This window comes from Anguilla anguilla, chromosome 4, assembly GCF_013347855.1.
Source record: "Anguilla anguilla isolate fAngAng1 chromosome 4, fAngAng1.pri, whole genome shotgun sequence".
Taxonomy (NCBI): Eukaryota; Metazoa; Chordata; class Actinopteri; order Anguilliformes; family Anguillidae; genus Anguilla; species Anguilla anguilla.
This window is the reverse complement of record NC_049204.1, coordinates 12593709-12619632: the sequence shown is the minus strand read 5'-3', so window position 1 is coordinate 12619632 and position 25924 is coordinate 12593709. Positions and strand designations below refer to the sequence as shown.

At 39.3% G+C, this 25924-nt stretch overlaps 1 protein-coding gene across 1 annotated transcript; it reads right to left on the bottom strand.

Moving 5' to 3' along the window:
• Window positions 1–1511: 1511 nt before the first annotated feature.
• Window positions 1512–25206, bottom strand: inpp5d (inositol polyphosphate-5-phosphatase D). The gene is made up of 27 exons (XM_035413999.1): window positions 24906–25206; window positions 20908–20971; window positions 17026–17161; window positions 16612–16777; window positions 16213–16353; window positions 15236–15326; window positions 14816–14893; window positions 12699–12776; window positions 11647–11770; window positions 11441–11547; window positions 11101–11203; window positions 10707–10903; window positions 9981–10098; window positions 9739–9835; window positions 8784–8922; window positions 7958–8066; window positions 7487–7575; window positions 5567–5648; window positions 5259–5348; window positions 4935–5045; window positions 4654–4733; window positions 4450–4537; window positions 4107–4253; window positions 3536–3587; window positions 3157–3360; window positions 2382–2851; window positions 1512–2254 (listed from the first exon to the last, which is right to left on the bottom strand). The coding sequence occupies exons 1-27, from the start codon at window positions 25040–25042 to the stop codon at window positions 2211–2213; spliced, it is 3342 nt and encodes a 1113-aa protein (XP_035269890.1). The 5' UTR covers window positions 25043–25206; the 3' UTR covers window positions 1512–2210.
• Window positions 25207–25924: the final 718 nt, after the last annotated feature.

The window sequence follows — 25924 nt, the reverse complement described above, 5'->3', positions numbered from 1 at the left end:
CTCATTATTAACAGCTGACTATGACAGAACTGTGTGTGTGTGTGTGTGTGTTCTTGTGTATGCTTGTGCACACAGAATGTTGCCTTGGTCAGTGGCCAGTGGAAATTTGTGACATTTGTAATATTTCACCATCCCTACAGTATACCACAAATGAATATTAAAAGTAATGTTGCTTTGGTAAATTGTACTACAATCCCATTTATGTTTGAATAAGTAGTATGCAAGGCTAGAACAATGACTCAGAACAATGCAGATGCAGAACAAAGGTCTACCTAATAGAAACTGACTGAAGAGGGTTTGTGGCCATGTCTATGATCAGACTGATGAAAAAGGTGGGGCCCAGGTTCAGGTACAATGCTGAGCATTCAGCTCTCTTTGAAGTGGCAGAAAGGAGGAGTGAAAAACAAAGAGGATGGGAAGATATTGAGGGGATGAGACTGGGGTGCCAGATCTCACCGTTGAGCCCTCTGGAGATGTAATGGGCTCATCAACGAAATATCAAGGAAAGAGAATGATAAAGCTGAAATATCAAGCATGAATAGCACTCCAAGATTCCCAGGCAAGTTTGCGCACACTGCAATGGATTTTAATACCAAATCCTATGCAACAGAACTATATTTCAATAAAAAGAAGGTAGGTATTATGCTTGTTGTAGAGTGTGTGAATCAGCTGACAATTTTCCTAAATCAAGCCATTCAGCAAGGGTTATTCGTATTTCTTACTGGGCAAAAAGTAATAGTAGTAGTACTGCTAATCTACCAGTAGATGGCAATAAATATTTACAAATATGTGAATATAGATTGTGGCTGATACCAGTATTCTGAACGTCAGGAGACTGAAGGAAGTGAGCAGTAGCCTTATCATCTATGCTTTTCATATAGAGAATTATGACACTCCGCAACACCAGATGAAGTCCTATGGAGATTAAAGTCTGACAGTATAGAGTCATAAAGCTGCAGACCACACCTGCTTTCACCACTGGACTTGTGATGGTAGGGGTATATTTTAGACTCCATATTTTAAAATCTGGAACCACTCATTGGTGCTGTATGAGCTTACTTATTTGAGTTTGTTACAGAACTTTCTGACACAAAAAGGCTTTTCCTCAGAACTGTTGTCTATTTCATCCCATCTACCCTCTAAAAAGATTTGATTAAAACAAAATTATAACCTACTCTGTTTAAGACAATGCGAATCATTTACTGCATTTTAAATTTATATGGGAAAGAACTATTATTCACATTGGCAAACCTTTTTTTAAAACCTTGTAAAAAATATTTTTAAATATACACCACTTTCATTCAAAATGACCTCAAATTTAAAAAAAAATACTGTCATTGCATATAATCCATGCTTATTTATTTTTTAAAGATCATAATGACTTCTTTATTCAAAGTAAAGCACATTCTTCTTCTACTTTGCCATATGGAAACTAGCTAATTATCACACTAATACGATGGTTATTTCAATCAGTATATGTAAAAATAAAGTTGTGAAGAATACCCAGGATGTGCAAGCCATTTAAATTCTTAACTTTATTTTCATTTCACTCACCTACTGTACAATGACATTAAAAAAAATCTAGATCAAACATGGCAACAGCACAGCAGAACAGCCAGAAAAATCACCACTGTTAATTAATAAAACTTAAAATTTCTGGTCACCGTTTTGTTCCCTTGATAAGCAAATTCTGAAGCTACAACAAAAAATGCCACCTTTTCAGGTTTTCTAAATGGTTTTTTTGCATTCCCAATTTGGAATGCCCAATTGTACATCATTGCTACAACCTCTGCAATTGGTGCATGTAAAATCAACGTAAGGTTTTGTCAAATCTGTCAAGAAGAAAAAGAAAAAGAAGAAGAACCGCCAGCCACTGTCGGCACTAGCATGGTCCAGTAGCACTGAGACTGAAGATGATCGGCCATCCAGCAGCTCCTCTAGGTCTGTCTTTTGAAAAGTGGACAAATATCCTTCATGAAAACAATTAATTCTTTTGCAATGCACTGGAGTGAAAAGGTCATTTGTTGTAAAAAAATAAAAATAAAAAATAAAATCAGACAGCTCATTCTCAAATTGTGGGGGATTCCTTTTTTTTGATTGATAGACATGATCTGGCTTGCCAAGTCTTTGTTATGTTCAAGAATCACATACACTAGCTTTGAGAGAGAACTGAGCTTGAGACTGAGGGAAAGAAGGCAGTTTTGATTGTGTCATTTCACTGAGCGTCCCATCTTTCCACCTCCTTCGTGATGCGCTGGGAGGGATAAAATGCAAAGATTAATATTCCCTCCAAACACTCAGCACTACATACAAATGGCACTATGCATCATAAATGAATTGATTCAAAACCATTGGAAGTGACTTCTCAAGGCGGAGCTTACCATCTTTAGGGAGGGCTTGGCTGGGTCTCGCAGGCACCCTGGCCTTGTTGGGCAGCTCAGAGCTGTCCCTGTAGTCCCTGGGCTTGCTGGGGAGCTCGGAGCTCTCCCTGTAGTCCCTGGGCTTGATGACGGTTTGAGGATCGCCTTGACGATTCTTCGCCGGCAGAGGAGGCCTAGCGATTGGCATCGAGCCTGCTTCGGAGCGCGACGGCACCACAGGCTTTTTGGCGGCGGGAACCTTCGGTTTGGTCTCGCTGCAGGTGAAGGAGCGGTTTCGGGGCGTCGGGACCGGGGGCATGCGGTCGGCCTCCGAATTGGCCAGCTTGGGGAAAGCGAAGGCAGCCTCGGGCAGACCCAGCAGATCCTTGCGATAGGAGTCCTGCTCCTTCGTGCGCGACGACCCTTTCTGTTTAGTCATGGAGCCATACAGAGGGTTGTCGAACATTTCAGTGGGCATGCCATCCTCGGACCTGTAGGGGTCACAGCACAGCACTGGTCACACCTCACAAGTTACATCACCTCGAGTTTCGTATCCTTTGTTGTTTTAGCTGGAATGAAACAGGGAATCCAAATTTACTTCATTTACTTTTTTTATTCACCCACACTACGTTTTCCCTTTTTGTATAAAGCAAAGAGATTTTAGCTGCCTTAATTTTCCATATGAAACCATGAAAAAAAATCCCCCATAAGACGTTCATAAACTTCATGACCCAGCTTTAAGCGTTCTGTTTGGCAGTGCGTGTTGCAGTGCAGGTATCGACCAAATTGTACTCACGCATTTCCAGACGGGCAGCAGACAACCGGGTCCTGGCCAGCCTTCTTTGGAGAGAGATTACCTGGGGTCAAGTCCTTGCCAATGTGCCCTGGAGGGCTTGGTCTGGCATGCACACTGGAGGTCCAGCCTTTGTCAGACTGGTTCGCAGCCTTATAACTCATGTAACTGGGGTTACTGATATCAGTGGGGAGGGGGAATGCTGACCTAGAGAGGAAAGAAAGGTAAGTGCAAAACCTCTCCACATCTCAGGGATGATTACAATGCCTCAGAGTTACAGACAACACAAATGGGGAAGGAAATTTTCTACTATATTTTCCACACAGCAATAAGTCCCTTCACAGAATATGTGGGGACACCAAAAGGAGTGTTGAAGTCTCACTTGTTGCCTTTTTGACTTCCTCCTGAATCATCCTTTTCCACCTGGATGAAATCTGTGAAAAAACAAAAGGTGATTAAGAAGGTTAAAACGACCATTTTTTGTTCAGATTTAACCGTTAAAACCAACTTGAAACTGCTCATTTAGCTGTCAGTCATGAATGCACTTTGAAAGCACGCAAATTCAGAACATAGATTTATAGTTGCAACATGATAAATCATTACTTACAGAATACAACTGTATTCAATGTAATGTTTACATGTGTGTGTCTGTGTGCACTTGTGAGATGCTGATCTTCGTGCATGTGTCTGGTGTGTGTACATGAGATGTGTGTATGCTTGTGAAAAAGTGCATTCGCATGAAATTAGTTATTTTTGCTTTATGCTTGGATTTGCAATCAGAAGATGAATATTAGACAAAAAGTACAGACAATCAGCTTTAAGTTCATGACATTTATATGCACATACGTTTTACTATTTCACAGAAACAGTTTTTGTGTTGAGTCCTCCTACTCTCAGCTAAGTTGGACCCAGGCTCGGTCCAGCCCTCTCTGCTGAAGTCATGTGACCCTCACCGTACAGCTTCTCGGTCTGCTTTCCCCCCGAGGTGCGCAGCTGGATGGCGCCGGACAGCATACCCGTCTTCTCCCCGTGATGTGTCAGCGTGATGGAGAAATCCGCATTGGAGCATTCGGCCTCCCGCAGAGCTACACAGCCCTCTCCTGAAACACACAGCCAAGAGGAAAAATGAAGTCACTGTCAGTCCACGTAATGACAACCGCGCTCCTTTCTGAAGCAAGAAACTGTTGGTGATCCTGCAGAATTAATTAAAAGTAGCCATAGACTCCATGGGTGGTGGATGTTCCTATGTATACTGCCACAGTGACCCAACCACAGTTCACTCTCCCATTCTCTTACCATACGACTCCTCACAGTCAGTGGACTTGACAATGATGAGGATGTGTTGATCCAACAGGTACTCCGGGTCTGAAATTATGGGAGTGAGCTGGGAAACAGAAATACAGATGCAAGTCAATATTGTCTTGATGACACAGACATAAAGGACATTCTCAGATCGCCTTCATTGACAATCGTGTGAGGGAAGTGGGACTCCTGAGTTACCTCAACCTGTGTTCCAAATCGAACCTTTATCGATCCATCTATATCCTCTTGGTTCTCTCCCTCAGAACTCTTCACACAACCTGAAAATAAAAATGTGCGTATTCACTATTCCAAGACATGAAGACTGTGGTGACAGCCACGGTACTGCCTTTTACCATGGATGTAATCAGATCCATAAAAAAGACATTTATATTTCTGTGATCATGTGGGTTCACTGGCCCTCATGGAGGAGATCCAGATCCTGTAATAAGCATTAACCACTGGTAAAGAAGGTCTCTTACTCTCCAGACAGCTGGAGTGGTACTCGATGAAAAACCTTGTCTTGGACTTGGTCTTCAGAGTTGCCACGCAGTTCGTGAACTGAATTCCACCCTGAGACACGCTGTTCGGATCTGAAACAGGGAAAAAAAAGAATAGTTGATTTTGCAATTTCTCAGTCAAGCATAACCGCGGTTATTCTTGGGACTTACCCCATACATCATGGGCTTAAAGAAGGAGATACACCAGCGAAAACGTTAAAAAGCAAAGGCAGCGCTACACAACCGCTGTGAAATACCGCAACTCTGTTTATAGGCTTTATGTTGAGCATTTGACTCGTGTCATACCATTTTTTGAAACAAACTGTGATGTCACTCCCACTTCAAACGTAGCAAACACAGGAGAATGGTCGCTCGTCAGGATGTCGGTGGTGCAGCCTGCAGAGCAGAAGCCAAGTTTAAAATGGTTCATTGCGAACGTCTATCATACAGAACAAGATATCACGTAGGCGGTCCATTCAGAAGAGAAACCTACAGACGAGGCCTTGTTGCTCTTGGATGTTGCTATGTCTTAGCCGCAGTCATAGTTTGTGACAGTAAGAGTACTAGACAGTGTCTGTGTTAATGTCGAAGTGATTGTGAAGATGGAAACTCACCATACGACTGGCAAACGACGTGCACGAGGGGGTAGGATTTGCGCAGAACACGGTCACACCAAGATGGAAGGTTGTATTTCATCTGGCGAAGAAGAAGAAAGCAGTCATTTATTTGATTCTTTATGTCAACCACTGAGATCTAACGAGGTAAGTAAGGCAGCTGTGGAGTGCAAAACAATAATAAAAAAAGGAAAAGCGCAAAATGCAGATGCAGCACCCAGAAAACAAAAAGTTATAGCCCTGAAATGAAAAGCACAAAGACAAAAACAAACGCCTAAAAAGGGTTTAAAATAAATGCAATGGTTAGATATTTTTAGATCACAATTGCATGACATGCTGAATCTTCGGAGAGTGCAGTGCAATCACGCTGCATCACGCTATAGAGCAGACCTGCACCGTGGTCAGAATCAAACACACAGGCCTCACAATGGAGGATGTCCTGTCACGAAATAAATGGCTGACTGACCTCTCTATTCAATCAAATGCATCTAGCCCATTTAAGGGCATATGCAATTCAATCATATCAAACAAGCCTTTTCCAGATTCAGTCAAACAAACTTTGATGGCGATTAAGACTAAAACTGTAAGAAACAGGAAAAGGTGTGGCCGGAAAATTGAGTAAGACAGCAACAGTCTATTTTCACACAGTTTCATATCTTCCAATACTATGGAGAACACTGAGATTAAGTTGGCATGCTACAAATTTGCAACCCAAATTAACACACTTAACATATAAAGGCATCGATTCTTGTATCTGACCAATTTATCATTTGATAAAAAAACTATTGGTAACACTTTATAATACTGGTACACAAGTATGTATTTACTAATACTTAAACTAATGCATAAATCATGATGAATAAAGACATAAACTAATACTTAACACACTAAGAACTAATGAAGTGCCTACCTGGTGTTAATTACTACTATTAATTAATGTATTATTCAATAGTCTCTTGTAGTCCTACATCTACAAGAGACTGTTGATTAATGCATGAATTTGAATTAGTATTAGTAAATGCTTATTTGTGTCCAATCTTTTGGGGCTGCTGGATAGCTCACAAAGTAATAGTGCCAGTTGTGGTGCATCAGTAAGCACTGTGGTCTGGGGTGAATTCCGGCCCACGCCAGTGTTGACTGTGGCTACAGCCCTGCGGGGGTGCCACACAATTGGCTTTACGTTGCTCGGGGGGTATATGGGAGGAATCCAGTCTGCGGAGATATCGGTGTTTATTGATTGAGAGAGCCCTGTTGGCCATACAGGCACCCGAGATTTCTCTCTGAGCAGACGTATGATTGGGTCTCCTTTGCCCCCACTCTGTGTTTGTACGGCTTGTGGCTGCAGTGTGCCAAGAAGCAGCTGGATGGCATGACACACAAGTTGTCTTTACTCTCCCAAGCCGTAGCAGGGGGCATGTATGAATATATATGAGTGCACTTGCATATAGTTCATGAATTGGATCTTCCAAATTCGGGTGGGATTGGAGGTGCCAAATTATTATTTTTTTAATTATGAAATTTAAAAAAAAATTATGAACAACAACCACTTCTGGGAGAAAATAAAAATGTATTGAGCTTCACAGTCAGATTAATCTGCTAAATTTGGTTTGGTTTCACGGAATTGCAAATGCCTGTTACAGTCCAAGTACGAGTCCCGATGTAAATGTCATTTTACTAAAGAGAACCCATGCCCAGCAGAGGGCCTCAGTGAGTTAATTTTGTTGCATGGCAACAGTGAGTGCTCCAAATGTACTTTCTGTAGCTGTGACCACCCAGCTAGGAAATGGAACATAACAAACTTGTGGACACAGAGACAACAATAAACAAATGTATTTAACCGTGATGGAGTGTGTCTGTATATGTGACACTGTATGTTGGTACTTTCCATAAAGATAAGCAAGCACATCTGAGAAAACATACCCCCGTGGCCTTTGCTTTCGTGTAGGCATACTTCTCACGTGTGTCCCTCTCAAAACGGTATGTGGGGGGGAATGTGATCTCTTCCTCTTCTGCAAAACAATTTGAAGCCATACAGTAGACAATGAATTTTGCAACTCAGTTGTATCACATATATGAGCCGATTAAATATACTTATTATAATGTGCTGGCAATGTATACAATTGTGGCAAGCTGGAGCATCTAACTCTTAGGAAGTCAGGGAGTGACAGCACATCTGATGTCATATTAAAATCTGGATGTACTGTATGTCATCAAAAAAATCGAATTCTTTAATGACCATTTTGATACAGGAACTCTTTGCAAATATGTGTTCTGATGGTTCCAATATTGATTCTGTTGGACTCTTGTTGAAAATATGTCGATATGTACGGCAATATGGCAGAGTGTTGTGTGTCACAATGGAACCTTGTGGTGACAGCATCTTGCACTGACCATAATGCAAGAAGACCTTCTCTTCACTCCTCTCCATGTTGAGCTGGTCTCGGCTCAGGAGTTCCTGATACTGCTGGTTCTTGATCTTTGCTACAATGTTCTCTGCTTCCTGCAGGGTGAACAATGCAAAATAGTGGCTTTTCTTGTCTGATGATGTAAGCAAGCCACTGTCCATGACTAGCCCCAAAATGGAGGAACAGAATGCTTGTTTACATTCCTCTCTGTACGCTGCATTAGTGTCCAATCCGCTGTGTGCTTATCAACTTTGACTACAAAACTGAAGCGTTTCTAAATGTGATAGGGATTGAGTTTTAATAAAAGCACATCTTGTAAAATCCTCCAGGTTGGACAGTTATTAATCTATATGTGTTTAGCAAACAATGTTAAATAAGAACTGGGAGGATAAGATCAGTGAGGGTATTTATCAGACATGGACTCTGGTTATCTATCTGGTGTATGTGCAGCTTAGGCATTTGATCTGACATGGTGGCTAAAATCTTGTGATATTGGTATCCTTTGTCCTGCAGACATCTGATCTTGAAAATAAACTGCACGTTTATTAAAACAGGAAGTGTACCTAGCCAGTGGGCTATTGCAGGTGGTTTGAGCTACAGACGTACCAGACGATCAGACAAACTATTTTGGTGTCCTGGGCTGTGGTTTTAGCTCCAGTGTGCTGTAGAGTTTAGCTATTGTGGATGTGCTATACAATAATTATGTCCCACACAACAACATGTGTATAAAGATAAATAAAGCGTCATATAGCACATACATTTTGGGACTATGCCTGAACTCCTCTGACGGCAATAATAATTTTTCAACTTACTGTTGAGGGAAGCTCAACACGATAATTCAGATCACCCAGCCAGAAGAGGTGGGTGAATCGATGTGTGATGTCAAATGGATTTAGTTTCTTATCGCCAAGGTTCAAAAAACGTAGAATACTGGTGTAGTTCTGGTTTCGCCTGGTGAAAGCAAAAGAGGAAAGTAAGCAAACTTCAATCTTAAAGACTTCAATCTCATCAATATGCACACACTTTCACTGTAGCTGACACAATTAACAGAAATAACTGAATGCCTACCATGTGTATCTAGTGTCATGTAACTATTCCATTACCATACTTATTCAAGCTTTTTCACCATCTCCTCCAAACATTAAACATATCTGCTCGGAGGCACAAAATTTAGACATGCTCTTTTCAAGGATTTCAGTTTGTTAATAGAAATGCCCCCTGTTCCAGGAAATTAAGCAGACTATGCGGTAACAACGACAACGAAAAAACTCCACGCAGCTGGCTTTTCTCAAATAAACAAAAGCCATTTTATAAGTCAGACACAAACAGGGCTGTTTTTCTCTTAGCATGCTAGCCTGAGCCTTGACAAGATGCAAGTAATTACATCAGGGGGCTGGGGCCCCCTTGTGTATGCTTATTGTAACCTCAAGTTACAATATGAATAATAAAGAATTTGGGTACATACTTGTCTAACAGATCAAGCACAATATAGCTTTGAATATACTTACTGTAGAGGCTGTATTACAGACGCAGTATGTACTGGGTATGGTCTCCAAACAAACTTACAGACTGATGAGTATCAATGCTAAGCTAATCAAGGAGGCATACTTATGTATCTTGTTCATAACATTTTTAACCACCGTCTGGAATTCTTGGCAGCATGTACACTGGCTGTCTTCTTTTACACGCAAGCACTTTTAGTTCTGTTGAAGCCAACGATCATTATTTTTATAAAGTGCTGTACATAACAGCAGTGCAGTAGCCAACCTAAGTTTCTTTTCACTCCCGGAGGTCAGGTGACTGTTCACAAATCCAAAGGATGTACCATTGAACATGAAGGACACACCAACTGCTCCTTTATTTCCTAAAAAAAAAAAGAAAAAAAGAGACAGAGCTGAAATGAACAAAGTGCACATGAACAAGGTCTGAACAAATATGGTCTCTTCATCAAAATTCTCTTATGCACTCAATAAGAGGTTCTGTTCGAACTGCTCCTCAGCGCGACTGACCCAGAGCATTGGCGATTCCTGTCTTGACGCTGTTGGAGAAGATGTGCGAGATGCGGTTCTCGTGCTCCGGCTTGGCCAGCACCATGATGCGAATGCTCCACAGTGTGTGGACAGCCACCTGAGAAACATCATCACCAAAAAAAAGTGCTTCGGTGGAAGATCATGATACGGGGGAATTTGCTTAACTGCCTTGAAAAAAATCTGCTCCCACAATACTCTGCATTGCAGGGAATATAAACATGGCAGGTATGCAGGTACTCCTGCCAAATATTTCTGCACAAATAAGGTGCTAGGCACAATGAAACAGATGATTGTAATGGGTGTATTAGGGTGAATGCCACAAAATTAAAATGACATCAATATAAGTACAGTATTTGTATTCTTGCCAGATGTGCTTGTCCAAAGAGACAAAGAAAAACTTACATTTTCAGATAGCACCTGTTTACATTACTGAATGTTTACAGATGCAATTCAGGTTAAGCGGAAACAACAGCACCTGAATTACATTATCCTGAAAAAAACCTAAAATATATTACATGTATTCATATATAAATGCATGAATTACATGATTTTACATAGCATCCACTACAAAACTGAATATTTCATTCAGTTTAAGTACCACCTGCCGTGCCCAACCTGAAAAATGAATCCAGCCCCTGATTTACCGCATTGACCATGTTAACTGTGACAGTAGGCAATTCTGTAAGGCCAGTTTGAGGATCTTACTTGTTTGAAGCTGATATTAGTGATGTCCCTCAGGGTGCTTTTTACAACCTCAGTCCATTCCCGGTCTCCTTGGGGGTCCTCCTGAGTCCCGATGACATAGATATCATGAGGTATGTGGTCAGCAGTGTCATCCCGAGTCTTCCCCTGGCCTTTTGACTGGAACCAGGAAGTAATGTCGTGTGGGGGGTTGGCGTTTCCTTAAAGACAATAGGATCCCAGTTGAAAGACATGTATACATCACAGCTTCTATTCTGGGATTTTTCTTCAGTCAGTCTTTAAATCCGGGAGGCACATCCAGGTAAAAGTACTAGTTTTTGATACAGCAACATGCTGTATGATAGGATTTAATTTAAGTAACTCATGGCAGTGATTCCTTTAAAAGGGATATTTTTACCCATGTTCCATGTGCCTATGAAGATGGTTAACATATCAGGTTCAGGCTTGTCTGAATGCTTATTCTTCATCTGCTGGAGGAGCTGGCAAAATCCCTCTCTTTTCTGAAAACAAACACACACACACACAAAGTATGGGGTATTTTACAATTAAAATCAATATTTCAGCTTGCTCTGCATAACCACTTTTGTAAGCATTTCTTCATGCAGGCATCAATAGTATGACCAAGTAAACCACGCATATAAATTACAGTTTTCAAATGGTGACCTTAAGAGATAAGGCAAGACTGAAGTATTATAGACCAGTCCCAAACAGCTTTGCATTAAAGACCTGGGCTTTACCTTGGAGTCTTCAAAGACATACTCCTTCCTCTGTGTCTTCTCTTTCTCCGTCTCTGCCACTATCACCAGCTTGTTGTGTACCTTCTGTGACTTCACCAGCTGCAATACTGCACATAACATTCACTGTGATGCACACTACAGAGATAAAAATTAAAAAAACGAAAAGGTAAAAACCCATCTTTGACAATGATACTGCCGGGCCTTACTTTTGTTGTGCACAAAGTATTTGTCATCTGAGCCATCTTTGGATTTCTTGATATAGACTTTTCCACCTTCCACATCTACCTTGAGATATGATTTGGTTGGAATGCTCAGGATATCGGATTTGACCTGCAAACATATATAGAAATATTTAGCCCTCAGAAACATTGCTCCAGAGCAGAGGTGTGCAACGAGGGCTGTATCTGTTTCTGGTTATCATGCAAACTTGTATGCCATCTATCAACTTATCTAGGCCTAGATTTGTTTACAAGTCCAAGAATGATAGCTCAGTTTGTGTGTCTCTGTATGAAACATTTTACTGTGACATAATCTATGAGTGAACCATTGTTGGTGTATACAAATTAATGTTAGCTAATTCAGCCAAGGTAATTGATGGAAACAATTACTCCAGGACCAGTATTGCCCACCTCTGTCCAAGGGGTCCCATTATTATGTCAAAGATATTGGAAATTAATTTGAATTTCTGTCTCCTCAGTTCTATTTCCATATACACGAAATGCTGGTACTTCAGTCGACATGATAACTTTTGTCTGTGGTAGTTCAATGATATAAAATATACATAGACACCATTTCATTTGCATTAATGAACATATTTCCACTTTGCCATATCAAGGTCAAGTTAAAAGTAATTAGAATCAACCATATGCTTTTTTCATGGCAAAAAAAACTAATGTCATAGAACTCATTACTCACAAAAGCCATGTCCTGTTCTCAAGAACAATGTATGTGGATAACAAGCCACATACATTTGTCTACAGTTTTGTAACAAAGTTACAAAGACTTTCTGTGGTAATATTGATACAATAATTAAAAGAGATCGACAAATCTAGCAACACGCAAAATACTTTCCTCAAAATACTTTCCTGCAAAAGTTACAATGACATTTACAGTTACAATTACAATGAGAATCTAATGACACATTACTTCACATTTTTGTTTGGCCCAGTGGTCTCAGTATAACAATACTTGCACTGCACTCATGTTCTGTTTTGCATGTGTGACCATTTCATTTGCTTGCATGGCCTTGCTTCCTTACTTCAAAGGTCACTGGTGGTATGAGTGAGTTTCTGTGGCCGCCATCATATCCAACTGAATCGAACACAACATTTTTCACCTGAAAGAAAAGCAGAATGCGGGGGGGAAAGAAAATAAAAAATTTGACAATAATGGATAAAAGCAAATATGTTGAAACAACAGAATACACTGTATGTTGAAACACTGCACTTCAATACAAAAACTAATATGTTAGTCTTCCAAGAATCTATAGGGTAATACTCCTGAAATAATGAATAGATACCATCTTACGGTAATGGTAGATCCTAGGCATGGTTTATCTTATAATGCCTCTTCTAGAATGTCATATGCATGTGGAAAATACAATAATCACAGGCAAAACATAGACCCTAAAGTGTAGCCTAGTATTAGGCACATTCTTGCTTATGCAAAGTTGTCACCTCCAAATATCTTTTTTGAGTTCATTATTTTCACGCAAATAAATTACATCTGAACAATTTCTCAACCAGTCTTTGTTCTCTCATGGCAGTATATATCAACTGAGCCACATCTTATCCACAATGGTACAACAGATCAACTCACTGGCTAGGCCAATTGGCTTTTTCATCAGCAAGAAACAAACTAAAACCAACACTATGACAGTTAGGCTAGAGCTGGAAATCTATTTCCATGTCGTTTACTTTAGATGCTTCTGACCCAACTACAACTATATATCCGACACATAATATATATGATGACACAACTGACTATGAAGACAATGTGGCCAGCACACCTCTAGTGCTCACCACTAGGGTGCTTAAATACCCGCTCCATGATCTGCCGAGTATTTAAATTTCTTGCAAACCTAAAATATTATCTTCAGAAGACAACAGTACTAACAATGTCCCTTGAATTTTATTGTCCCTTGTATTCTTTAGAGAAATTTATTGTTTAGGGAAAACTATTTTTCCCATCAAGTTAGGATTAAAAACTAGATGATACATCCCCTCAGACTTGCTGAGAAATATCTTGGCAGCACATAGAAAATGCAAATAAAGTTTCAGCCTATTTGATCAATGGCTGTGGAGAAATAATACTCCTCAAAACCCACCTTAACATAGAAATTGTGTGCAGCCCTTTAGCCACACACATTTCAATAACTCTTTGAAATTGTGTGCAGCTCTATAGTCCTTGCATATTTCCATAATTCATTTCGTGTTGCATGTGTCAAGTCCTTCTCACAACGTTATCTAGAAACATTTCTCTTCTCACTTCCGCTTCCTTTGCCTTTTCACCTCCTCATCAGGAGAACTAACCTCTTCCAGTCCATGGCTCTCTGATACTCTCCACACACAGGGCTGTGGTCCATGGGAAGTGAAAGAGTTAGCCTGCTCAACGGCCTGGGTGTTCACCAGTGCCTTCTTTTAAGTAAGTTTCAGCTGTCTACTCTGCCAAAGTCTCATTTTCACACAAAAAACAGAGCCACTACACACAACCCACACAATTTATTAGCCATCTTCAAAAATATTCACCCTGCTAGTTTCCTTGTATTTATTTTCAGCCCCCTTCCAGCTAATACATAGTCTTGTAGCTTGACCTTTCAACAAACACCAGAAAAACAGTCACATGACACACCTCTCTTTACCTCCTTCGACTGGTATCCAGTTGTGGCCTTAAAAATATAATTATGTTGCCCAAGCCTACAAGGCAGAATGGAGGTACGGTGTCCTATAACCTGTAATCAAACCATTCTCTCAAGCCAGACCACTCTTCTCCACAAAGTTCTTCTCTAATATGTCTCCTCACCTCTTTACACTGACTGATGGGTCAACAAACCTTGGCCTATGAAAATTAATTCTGGGTTGAATACCCCTATTTATGCTAAATTCACCACACTATCTCTCATTTATTACTATAAGCACAAAATCCTCAATCATGCTCTTGCACCTACCATTGCACTTGATGTTATGTTGCAGGTTTATTTAATGACACAAATGGTTCCAATACTCACAATATGGTAACTTGAATGTCGTTGTTATTGCAGCATTAATAGTGCTCTGGTATTTAATATACTGTCTATACTGCTCTTATGATTTTAGGATTTGGGTTTTGTGAAAAATATTCAATAATGATAATCAATACATTTTCTGACGTCTTTACCTTTTCTTCTATTGAATAGAGAAGCTTAGTCAACTGCTCTAGCCTGAAGGTCACAGATAGATTTGGATCAGCAGAAACCTAAAAATGAAAGCAGAAGCAGTATTTCAAAACAATTGCCAACACGAAGATTTCATTTTTAGCAAAAAATGTTAGCAAAGTGTCCTTGAAACCATTTGTTTCCAACCAAACTGGGGCCATTCTCATGATTAAACATCACGAAGACATAATTTAAGAAGATTAATGTTGTTTTGGATTCAGAAAGTCAAAAACAAATCTAAGAAATTTACACAATTCACAATTTACACAATTCACAATTCTTATTTGCTTTTTTTGGCATAATAAAAGCTAAATTTCGAATTATATCTGTCTCATGCCATTTTCCAAGCCAAATCTGCATTAGCCTTTTGAAAAATATTCTACCTGACTCTTTAGGCGTCCAGCTACAGGGGAAAGCTGCTGGTCCAGCACTTTCTGAAAGGCTTCCAGAGTAGGTAAAGTGCGGGAAATTTCACTGCAAGAAAAATGGTCACTCTTTTGAAGATGAGCTTATATCTGATATCATGGCTTAATGAACCTAAATAAATTTTGATACATCCAGATAGCCTTTTATGAAAAAATAAATCTGGTTGAAATATAAATGTGGTTGTGCACATGACCTCGCAGCATTAGCCACCTTCTGACTGTGAAAAATTGGGGATAGATTAAGACCAGTGCGTGTTACCGATCAGTCGGTTCTTGAGAAAGGATCAGCAACTACAGGAATATACTTCAACTGAATTTCACAAACTTGCAAGTGTAGTTCATTACACACCTTTTTCCCTTTGCTAAAGTTTTTAACCTCTTTATATTCTGAAAGCTGTGAGGTAAAAGTGGTAAAAATGGTAATATTCAGTTCAAACTGTGATTTTAACATACATTGTGAAATCACACTAGTCTCCTATGGCAATACTCAGCAACGATTGACATAGCATAATTCAAAAAATTGCAGCCTTTATTTTTTAAATTATTGATTTTCCTCACTTATAATAGAAATTGCATATGGAAGGTAAGAAAAAAAAAAGTATTTTGTCATGTTGACTTGGAGGATTTTAGTTTTTGATGGTTTCCTGGCTCAAGTGCTAAACAATAACACAAGTATTAATTGTTGCTTGGCTACATGCCCAAACAGTGGTGGCATCTGTCACTTACAGAAACGATTAGGATTCAGAAATTTATTTTGGAAAATTTTAAAATATTGCATTCAATGCAAAAGTTATTATTGAGCCATAAAGACCATTCAATACACAAATGGCATACGCTTAACTAAATGCTTGACACAATAATATGAAACTTTTCAGAATATACTGTGTTATTAATAATGTTATTTTCAAAGATTACAATAGAGCAAAGAAATTTACCTGTTTAAATTCTTGCAGATACCATGCGTTAACTTTTTCAGATATGGAAGTGTGGGATTACCATTCTGTACTTGTTCTGCATCGAGACTGACCGAGTTGCAGAAGTAGTCCTGGATGGATTTCAGGTGATCTTCATGGATGCTTGGATAAGAGCAGGAATGGAATTTAGATTCTTTCACTAAATGATGTCATTGTAGATGGTTGCAATTGGAAATAATCTGTGAGGATCTGGCAGTCACAAGTATTATCAGACAAATACGAGCTATGGTGAGCTGACGTAGAGGTCAGGTTTTATGAAAGAAAGTATCACAAGATGGTAGCTAACACATACTCTATCGCCGTCTTGATGTTGCTGCAACATGGAGGCAGAGAATATGATAGTGAGGGAGGGGTACTTACGTAGATGTGTCTACGTGCTGCAGTCTCTGCATGTATGTTTCAGAAATGGAGGCCAGCGCAAGCTCAGAGCCCTTTGGAGAGTCGCTATGATAGTCTTTGGCATCACTCACTGAAGATCCACCACTGAAATTTCTTGGTGGTAGCTGAGGAGGCATTCTCATTGGCTCTGAGGACAAATGTTTACAAATATTAGCATACAGTAACAACCTGGGAATAATCACAGTGGCTCCAATAGCAAAGGCTATCGTACACAGAGAAATCTGAAGGGCTGATTTTTAACGCTGTGCTTTAGCATTAACAGAGAAGTATTGCTTCCTGTCACCACGTTTGGGCCAGGGAAGACACCGGCGGTGCCACACTGGTTCCAGCAGGTTGACTCCATTGGGGATGGATCACTGAACTGCAGTTATTTACCTGACCCGTCCTCTATCTCGCCCTCATTCTGCACAGCGAACTGCAGGTGCGTCACCAGGCCCAAGTTCTCCTTGTGGTACTCCTCCACGAGGTCACCGATCACTGAGAAGAAGCGGATGGGCACACCCACAGATGCCTCGGGACGGAAACAGAACAAACTCAGGGTGATGCTCCGTGAGAACAAAAATCCACAGAATTGTGTATAATTCGGCGGGAGATTCACCTGCTGAGCCCATTTAAAAACTGGTTTTGATCAATACTAAATACTAATTACTAAAACAGCAATTTAATGTAATTTTACCATTTTCATATAAAATAAACACTCCAGAAGTTCTGTAAGATGTGAAATATGTTAATATATTACATTTGGATTTTCACTGTGCTAAACAGATGTCCTTGTTCAGGGTCATGCCATTTAGAATTCAAATATTAATCTGCTAACACAGCTGAATACCTAACTACTCATTGAAGTGATCTATTTTTAGAATGCTCAACAGAATCACGCCCGCTAGCATTGAAACTTGGATCCCTCGAACTATACCTATGATGCCCATAAATGCTGCCTGAGAATGATGAATTAATTAATTATGTGGCAGATAAAAAGCATGACAATACTCTGCATTGCCCAAAAATTCAGTGAAGAAGATACGAAACTGTAGTCAAATGTCCTGCTGAAAAGTGGTGGCAAGTCAAAATGGCAGTCGTTCACATTGTGGAAACCTTATCTGTCATAATGAATTCAGATTGTACCATTACTATGCTACAATTAGTGCTCTCTTTGCCTCATGCTTTCAGGCTTGCAAGTAACACCTTACAATACAAAATCCACTGGTCACCACTGGCTAGCTCTGACCTTAATAGAGGCTCAACTGAATTTATAAGTGATGGTTTTGTTATGCTGTGACCTCATATCACCACAGAATGTCAGTGACATGATATCTGAGGCAAAATGCACTACAAAAAATACACAACATACAGAAAATAAGCCATCATTTTTGCTATTATTATTAATCTTTGGTAGTAGCAGCTGGAGTAGTAAGCGGTCAAAAAGCCATCTTTGTTTAAACAGGAACTTTCCCAAGTGACTTCATGTATTCCTTTCATTAAATAAAAAACCACAATACATATTTGTTTCAAACCCTATTTAGGGCAAGAAAGTGAGGGAAACGTATTCTTATTGGCTAACTCTCCATCTAACATTGGGTACAGAAAGAACCTTGTGGCTTTCTTGACGCCCACTCAAAGTAAATTAAAACTGCAGAACTGCCTCAGCCGAAAGAGGAAGAAACCCTGATACCAAGAGAAATGAAAGGGTTCACCAAATCAGCAGCATCACCTCCCCCAAGGAACTCCTTAACTGGGGCTGGTGCAAGATAAAGTAACCTCTGCCTTAGTCTTTGGCACAAGCAGTGCGCAGTGATATTGCATCAGTTGGTCTGCACTCTGGGCCTTTTGTAACTGCACCACTTGGGAGATATGGGCCTTACTTCCCGTTGTGGTCATTTAAGGCCAGCGTTTAAAACGTAGACAAAAAGAGATGAATATACATGATACATATACAAAGCCTTAGTTGCACACTAAACTGATGGTCAAAGTGAAGATGCATATGACTATAGGCTACAATTATCAGCAAGGTCTGGGGTAAAGTCAGCCTTCCTGTAAGGTCTGAGCCCTGGTTTCAAACCAAACTGTAAGCTGAAAGACCTTTAGACTGCTTGCTGAAGAGATATTTCTATTATTGTTTCATGGCAAGACGCCTACACACTGTCAGCTGCCCTTGGGTGGAGAGTAGCAGAGCATGCTTGTTTCACAGCCCAACCAAACATTTTTCCATAGCACAGCAAAAAAAAAAAAGAGTCAATGTTAAATCAGACACAGTATCTAAAAGGTTATTTATTTATTTAATTGTTTGTTTGTTTTGGAATACTGAAAAAGATGTCTGGTTCTACACATTTGCATGTATCCCTCAAGTATTGCACGAAGGGATTGAAAGGCAATGTAATGCATAATTTTTAATAACTGTACTGGATTTTATATCTTTTAACAGGTATTTAAAGCTAAAATGTTTTCGTGTTTAACGGTGGTTGCAAGACACTTAATTTCCATTATTGTAAATTCCATGCTTTTAGTACGCCCCTCCAACCCCCCCACCCCCCTATTTGAGACAAAGCAAAACATATGATATTTGTAATAATAAAAACAATGAACATGAAAATAAATCCTTTGTTAACAAGAAGAATATTGTAGAATTGAACTTAGGTCCATGAGTATTAATTATTTTCATAACACTACATTTGTAATGTTAATTGCATGCAAAGAAAAAGTTGTTTTTCTACTACGTTATAAATAAAAACTAATAAAAGATTATTTTAGACCATGCCATCTAATGCTTATTTCCAAACATGGAATTTCAACAGATAACACAACACACACTGTCTAACTGTTGCTAAATTAGGTATGGGTCAGAAATATTGCATTGTTTTTTTTTCTCTTTTGATATGTCTGGAGACTCTTAGAAAACCCTCAGAAACACAGCTCAGAACGTGCAGGATAAACTCTGTTTGTTATCCTGCTTCAGCTGCAGTAACATATACTGTGCAGGGATGTACATGGCTAGTATAATAATGATTTGCTCATGTTTCTGAGAAAACACATTATATAACACTATAGTTATAGAATTGGTGTTCATGTTAAGAATTAATTCTTGCGTAAATAAGTTACAACTTTGCAGTATTATGCATAGTGTTAATTATGTTCATCCAGTTGACCAATATGCATCCTCAACATCATATATGGATATTGAAACTGTCAATGATTTTCAAAGGGGATTTTGACTTATTTGTTGTGAACTGTGCTCTCAACATTTATCACCTTTCATTTCACATACTGCCTCACACACATCCTTGCCTTGACAGAGGAGCCACTTGCATAGTGTTAGGTAACATTGTCGCAGCTTGCGGTAGTAATCCAATTCAGCTTGTTGAAGACAATTATGCAGCACACTCGAGAAAATGTTAGCGAAAATTAACCAATGTCATCATGACAAAGATATGTTATTATTCTAAAAAACAGACAATTAGCCAGAATGACCTGCAGTTGATCATGATACAATTTTGTTATGATTTTGGAATCAAATAGTTGTTATTATAAAAATAATCACAACAAAGAGTGAAGGATAATATCAGATAGTAGATAAGCAACAGGTATGATTTTAGAATTGCTCATTTTTAGATATTATTTTAGAATTACTCTATCAACAAAATATAATTGTATGGTATTATATTCAGTTTGAATCAATTCCATTAGAAAAGAGAATTAGTTTTAGAGTACTATAGGATTTTTCTCAATAATGCTGACACAATCTAGTTTAAAAAAATGTTGGGTACAGAATGCTTGTTTTGAAATGAGGAGACTGAATCCAATGTGTTGCTTAAGAGTAGAATTGTTGGGAAAAACAGGTTAGCAGCACAGATCTACCAATATGAAATACTCAAGGGGGGAGAGCGAATGACTGCGAAGGTTGATGGCAATGTGTTCACAAATGCTCTTTAAGAGGTATAATAACAATAATAATAATAATAATAATAAGCAGCAGCAGCGCTCATAAAACTGGAATTACCTGTTTGTATTTAAAGATAAATCATTTCGTGAAATATTTGAATGCTGTCTTACTGCAACAGTTGTAAATGTGAGGCTTCTCAACGGTTAATCTCAAAAGCAGAACTACCTTGGCAAGTAAGAATGTGGTCGCTAAATAGCTACACACAAATTCTTTCAGTCAACACCTGTGAGAAGAATTTAGACTTAATCTTTTGGGAGAGAGACAAAAACATGCATATTTTATCACACGTATGATGTAATTGCCGGCTGTCCTTACCCTACCTGTACAGAGAGTTTCTTCTCTTCATTTGGCAAGATTCTGTAAGTGTACACACAGTTCTGATACCTACAAAAAAAAAGAACGTAGGCTATAAAAAGTAGTATTTGAATGACATGTGGAGTTGTATTCATGACAGAAAAAACATGATGGATTCAAATATGATGGATGCATAAATTCTGTGTATGGGATGTAGCATTCTTAATAAAAACAGGCATTAAACCTGGCCCCATATCTTCAGAATTTCAAATGATGAATATGTACTTCAAGGCAACAAACGCATGGCTGCAATATATGCCTGGTACTGGCCATCTGGTGAAAACCAGTAAGAAACTGTATTAATAAAGTTCTTACAAGGATCTATTGGATCTAAACCTTTTCAGTTTGTATTCCTGTGTGGGTGTGGGATTGTGCAGGGTAGCGTAGTCTGAAGGACCAGTGGCTTTCATCGATTAGCAAAGAGGGCTATATTCATAAAGAACAGCCCCTCTTGCAACAGTGAACTGAGTATGTAACATGCTAACCGGGGCTTCCACAGAAAACTGTTGCATCCTCTCAATTGTATTTGCTTTAATGAGGTGATTAAAAAAAAAGAAAACATACAATAGCATATGTCCTATTGTTTCATTTTGACATTATGCAAGTGATTCTTCATTGATTATGCGGTCAGATATTGTGACATTCATGAGAGGTGAATGAAGCAGTCGGTATCAGATTTTTAGGCATAATTTAATAGTTTCAGTGGTATTCAGTGTGACACTTAACCCCCATTATGCAGAATGAACAAACAATGAACAACAAGTGGGAGTTATTCCTAACTACAGCCAATAACTGCTCACTGTTTTGGCAATGTCTGGTTGAAAATGTTTGACAGTATAAAATTAAGCAGTAAAGGAACAATATACGATAATTGCCAGCATGAGTCAGTTTTTCGTCCTAAAAAAAATGTGAGGAGAGATGCTAATTTAGGAGGGAGACATTAGCCAGAAATAAATTATTATTACAACACCACTTTCTCAGTCAGGAGAGAAGTGTGAATTATGTAATTTGTTCTCAGCATGTCTATGCAATTATTATGCAGTAAGGGAGTTGAGTAATGTGTAATGTGTAGTTGCAAGTACACATTAGTATGTAAAATAAGCAGGCAATTAAACACACTGTAGAGAGTTAGGATCGTGTTTAGATTCAGGTGGTTTTCAAAAAATCTGTGTTCAGAAAATCTTGCATATCTTGTTCTACGACAGTAATACTAAAAGACTTACGTTCATATGACAACCAACAAGGTACACTGTAACTGCACTGTCTGCTTCATAAAAATATTTTCTCATCACTATGTAGCTCCACTATTTCAGGAAATGGTCAGAAAAAGGAAAATTACCATTGGTTAGGGACGCACAGATGCACAGCCACAGCAATATTTCCATATTAACATTCAACTTAGTTACCCGGTATTATGCAAGGCAAAGATGTTTTTTTTGCCATTTTCATTTCCCTAAAAGGCCATGCCACTATCGGCGACTGACCGGTAAAATAATGATTTTTGCTGTTGTATAGCTGCATAACTAGGTCACACCATTTAGATTCTCAGCCTAAGATTATGATCAGATACATTCATTATTACTAGATATTAAACTGCATCATTTGTCAACTGGATATTCAGTTATTTTACAGAAGCACTGCATGACAATCGTTTACTCACACAGAACGTTATGAAGTGTTGTTATTGAGCAGATGCTTCAGGTGAAAAACAAGGGAACAATATTGGCTTTAAAAACTATAGTGTGCAGACAAGTATTGTTTTATAAGTCCTGTCCATAGGTATTTGGACAGCGACACAATTGTTGTTGTTTTGGCTCTGTACTCCAACGCAATGGTTTTGAAATGAAACGATGAATATGAGGTTAAAGTACAGACGGTCAGCTTTAATTATAGGGTATTTTCATCCATATCTAGTGGTCCATGTAGGAATTAACATAATCTTAAAGTCGTCATAGTTGGTACTTGGTTGCAAATCCTTTGCAGTCTGTGAATGCTGAAGTCTGTGAACCACTGATATCCCCAGAAGCTGGGTAGTTTCCCTGGTGCTCTTCTAGGCCTGTACTGCAGCCATCTTCATCTTCTAGTTCCTCTTGGTTTTAGGGGATTTTCACATTTCAGTCTTGTCTTCAGCGAATGAAAAGCATGTTCAGTTGGATTTAGGTTGTGTGGTTGACTTGGCCAGTCAGTAACATTCCACTTTTCAGCCCTGAAAAATTCCTTGGTTGCTTTAGCAGTGAATTTGGTGTCATTGTCCTGCTGCAAGGTGAAACGCCATCCAATAAGTCTTGAGGCAGTTGGTTGGAACTGGTCAGATAAGATGTTTCTGCACAGAATTCACCCTTCTGCTGCCACTAGAAGTCAAATCATCAGCAAAGACAAGTGAGGCAGTTCCAGTGGCAGCCATCCATGCCCAAGCCATAGCACTACATCCACCATATTCCACAGATGAGGTGGTATGCTTTGGTTTATGAACAGTTCCTTTCGTTCTCCAAACGTTCCTCATTCCATTACTTTGGTGCATGTTAATACTCACCTCATTTGTCAATAAGAGTTCGTTACTTTTTTTACTTTGTTACTGTGATATACTTTTGTAGCAAATCCTAACCAAGCCATTTTGTTTTTGAGGCTCACGACTGGTTTGCATCTTGTAGTGAACCCTCTGAGTTTATGCCAGTGTAGTCTTCTCTTTCCCCCCCCCCCCCAAATATATTTATTGAGTTTTGTTCTTTTTTTTCACAAACACACAGACAACAACAAAAAGCTCAGCACAACATTGGTCTACACAATCAGTATGAATGTTGACAGTTAAATTCTTTTTTTTTTTATACGAATGCTTGAAAGTGTTGAAGCCACTGTGGAGTTGCAGAAGTGGAGATATGGAGTCCATATTTTCACGAACTGTCTTTTTGAAGAGTGAAGTAGACAGGTCAAGTATTCAAGGGTAAAACACTCCATAATTATCTTACGCCAGTTTGCTTTAGCAGGAGGTTTGTCATTTATCCATGGCAGAAAACTATTCTTCCTTGCGGCATATGCAAAGATATCATACAGTCTGCCAGAACCAGTACCAACTATTGCATCTTGACTCAGATGGCCCAGGAGCAAAGAGAGAAGGTTCATATGCAAAACCACACCAAAGATTTTTTCCATATTCTGCAAAATATCCATCCAATATACTTGGATTTCAGGGCAGGACCAGATACAATGAGTGTAGGTGCCTACTGAGATTTTACATTTTAGGCACAAAGGTGAAAACTGGGGGTTCATTTTAGATCTTTTGTTGGGGGAGATTTGCAAACGGTGCAGGATTTTAAACTGCAGTAGTCTAGCACGGGTACACACTGATATTTTCTTTGAATGGTCCCATATCACATCCCATTTATCCTCGTCAGTGTTTACCCCAAGTTCATTTCGCCATGTATGCGCGACATCCTGCATATTTAACACCTCAGTCTGGCTTAAGACATTATAGAAACGAGTTATAGATTTTTTTAGTTGGACCTAGAAGAAGTAACTGCTCCACTGCTGATATCTTAGCATCGATATTGCAGGTCTTCTCTTTATTTTAACATTTGAAACATCAGTTACTGCATCCTGGAGTGTGTTCTTGATTGGTTTGACTTCACAACTTGAAATGTTTCTCTGGTTATCTGCAGTCTACCGGGTTGTTTCCTATTGGTGAGCTGACCAGTGCATTCTTGATACGTCCACTACAATGGCCTGCATTATTGGCATTAATACTTCTTTGGTCCTCATGTGGAGAGACAGCAGCAACAGGCTCCAAATGCAAATTCCACACCCATAATCATCTCTAGACCTCTGTAATGAAATAATTATGCAACATACACAGCTGGCAAAGAAACATCTGAGCAGCCAATTGTCCAATTACTACATGCGTTTGATCTCTGGGTGCAAAAGGTCACACACACCGACACACAAAAGAATAGATGTCCAGTTTACTTACAGCACGCAGAGGGCATAGGCTCCTTGGATGGATTCACTGTCCCGCAGTAGAAAGCTTCCATCCTTTGCTGCCTTGGAAAGCAGGTTCTCAGCTTTGGAACGTGTAATATTTCCATGGTACCAAGGTTGGTTTGCCATTCCGACCACTGACCCGTACGAGACTCCTGTTTCTGGAGACTCTGTTTGCTGTTTTGCATTTACTTTCAAAATACACGGAAACACGTCAGTGGAAACTCAGATCGGCTTGCTGGTCGAATTCATTTTGGTTGTTCTCTCTCTCTCTAGCTCAGTCTTTCTCACTCTTCCTGTTAGAGGGGCGAAAGCAGCAGAGAGGAGGAAGCAGCCACAAACACAGCTCTGAACTTCCTCATTCTCAGTCTAGAGCGAGGTGACAGAGAACTTGCCGGCAACTATTCTGACACTATTGCGCACACAAGGGCAGAGGTGGAAAAGCTCTCTATATGTGTACAGTCATCTTTAGACTGTTGTTCAGAGGCCTGTATTACTCCATATAAATTATTAACCAAGCTAAGCAAGACAAAAAAAGTACATTCTTGTGATGCTTTTATTTTAAATGATCTTGCCAAGAAAGGTTGTGGTGAATTAGTAGCTCATGTTAACATGCTGAGGAGCTTTGTTGCTAGTCTAGCTTTTAATCTCTTGGACAGCGCTGGCATAGAAAGGAAGTCACATGTCAAAAGGCTCACATGGTGAAGTGCTCAAGATCTCAAGTCTTGCACTGCACTGCTGTGCTTATTGAACAGAAAACCTGTTGTTTTACTTCAGTTCAATAAATTTCAGGCCACATTACTTACAGCTTAGACTTCAAGACTGCAGTAGTATGTATAATTCAGTGAGAAACTCCAGAAAGGAATCACATGTTAGTTTTGTTAATCACAGGAAGAAAGGACAGTGACAAACATTTGAATTTTTTTATGGTTTTGTAGCAGATATTCTCTTCAAGCAATATATTGGCTTTGCTGTTTCCAGTTAGTTTCCAACCTCAGCAAACCTGCATGG

What these genes read in the sequence shown, in the direction of transcription:
- inpp5d (XM_035413999.1), bottom strand. Translation starts at nt 25,042, where the DNA reads ATGGCAAACCAACCTTGGTACCATGGAAATATTACACGTTCCAAAGCT. An exon ending in AGAAGAAACTCTCTGTACAG is followed by an intron (nt 17,162 to 20,907) that starts GTAGGGTAAGGA and finishes TTCCGTCCCGAG; the next exon opens with GCATCTGTGGGTGTGCCCAT. An exon ending in ACAGTTTGTTTCAAAAAATG is followed by an intron (nt 5,046 to 5,258) that starts GTATGACACGAG and finishes TCCCTGTTTCAG; the next exon opens with ATCCGAACAGCGTGTCTCAG.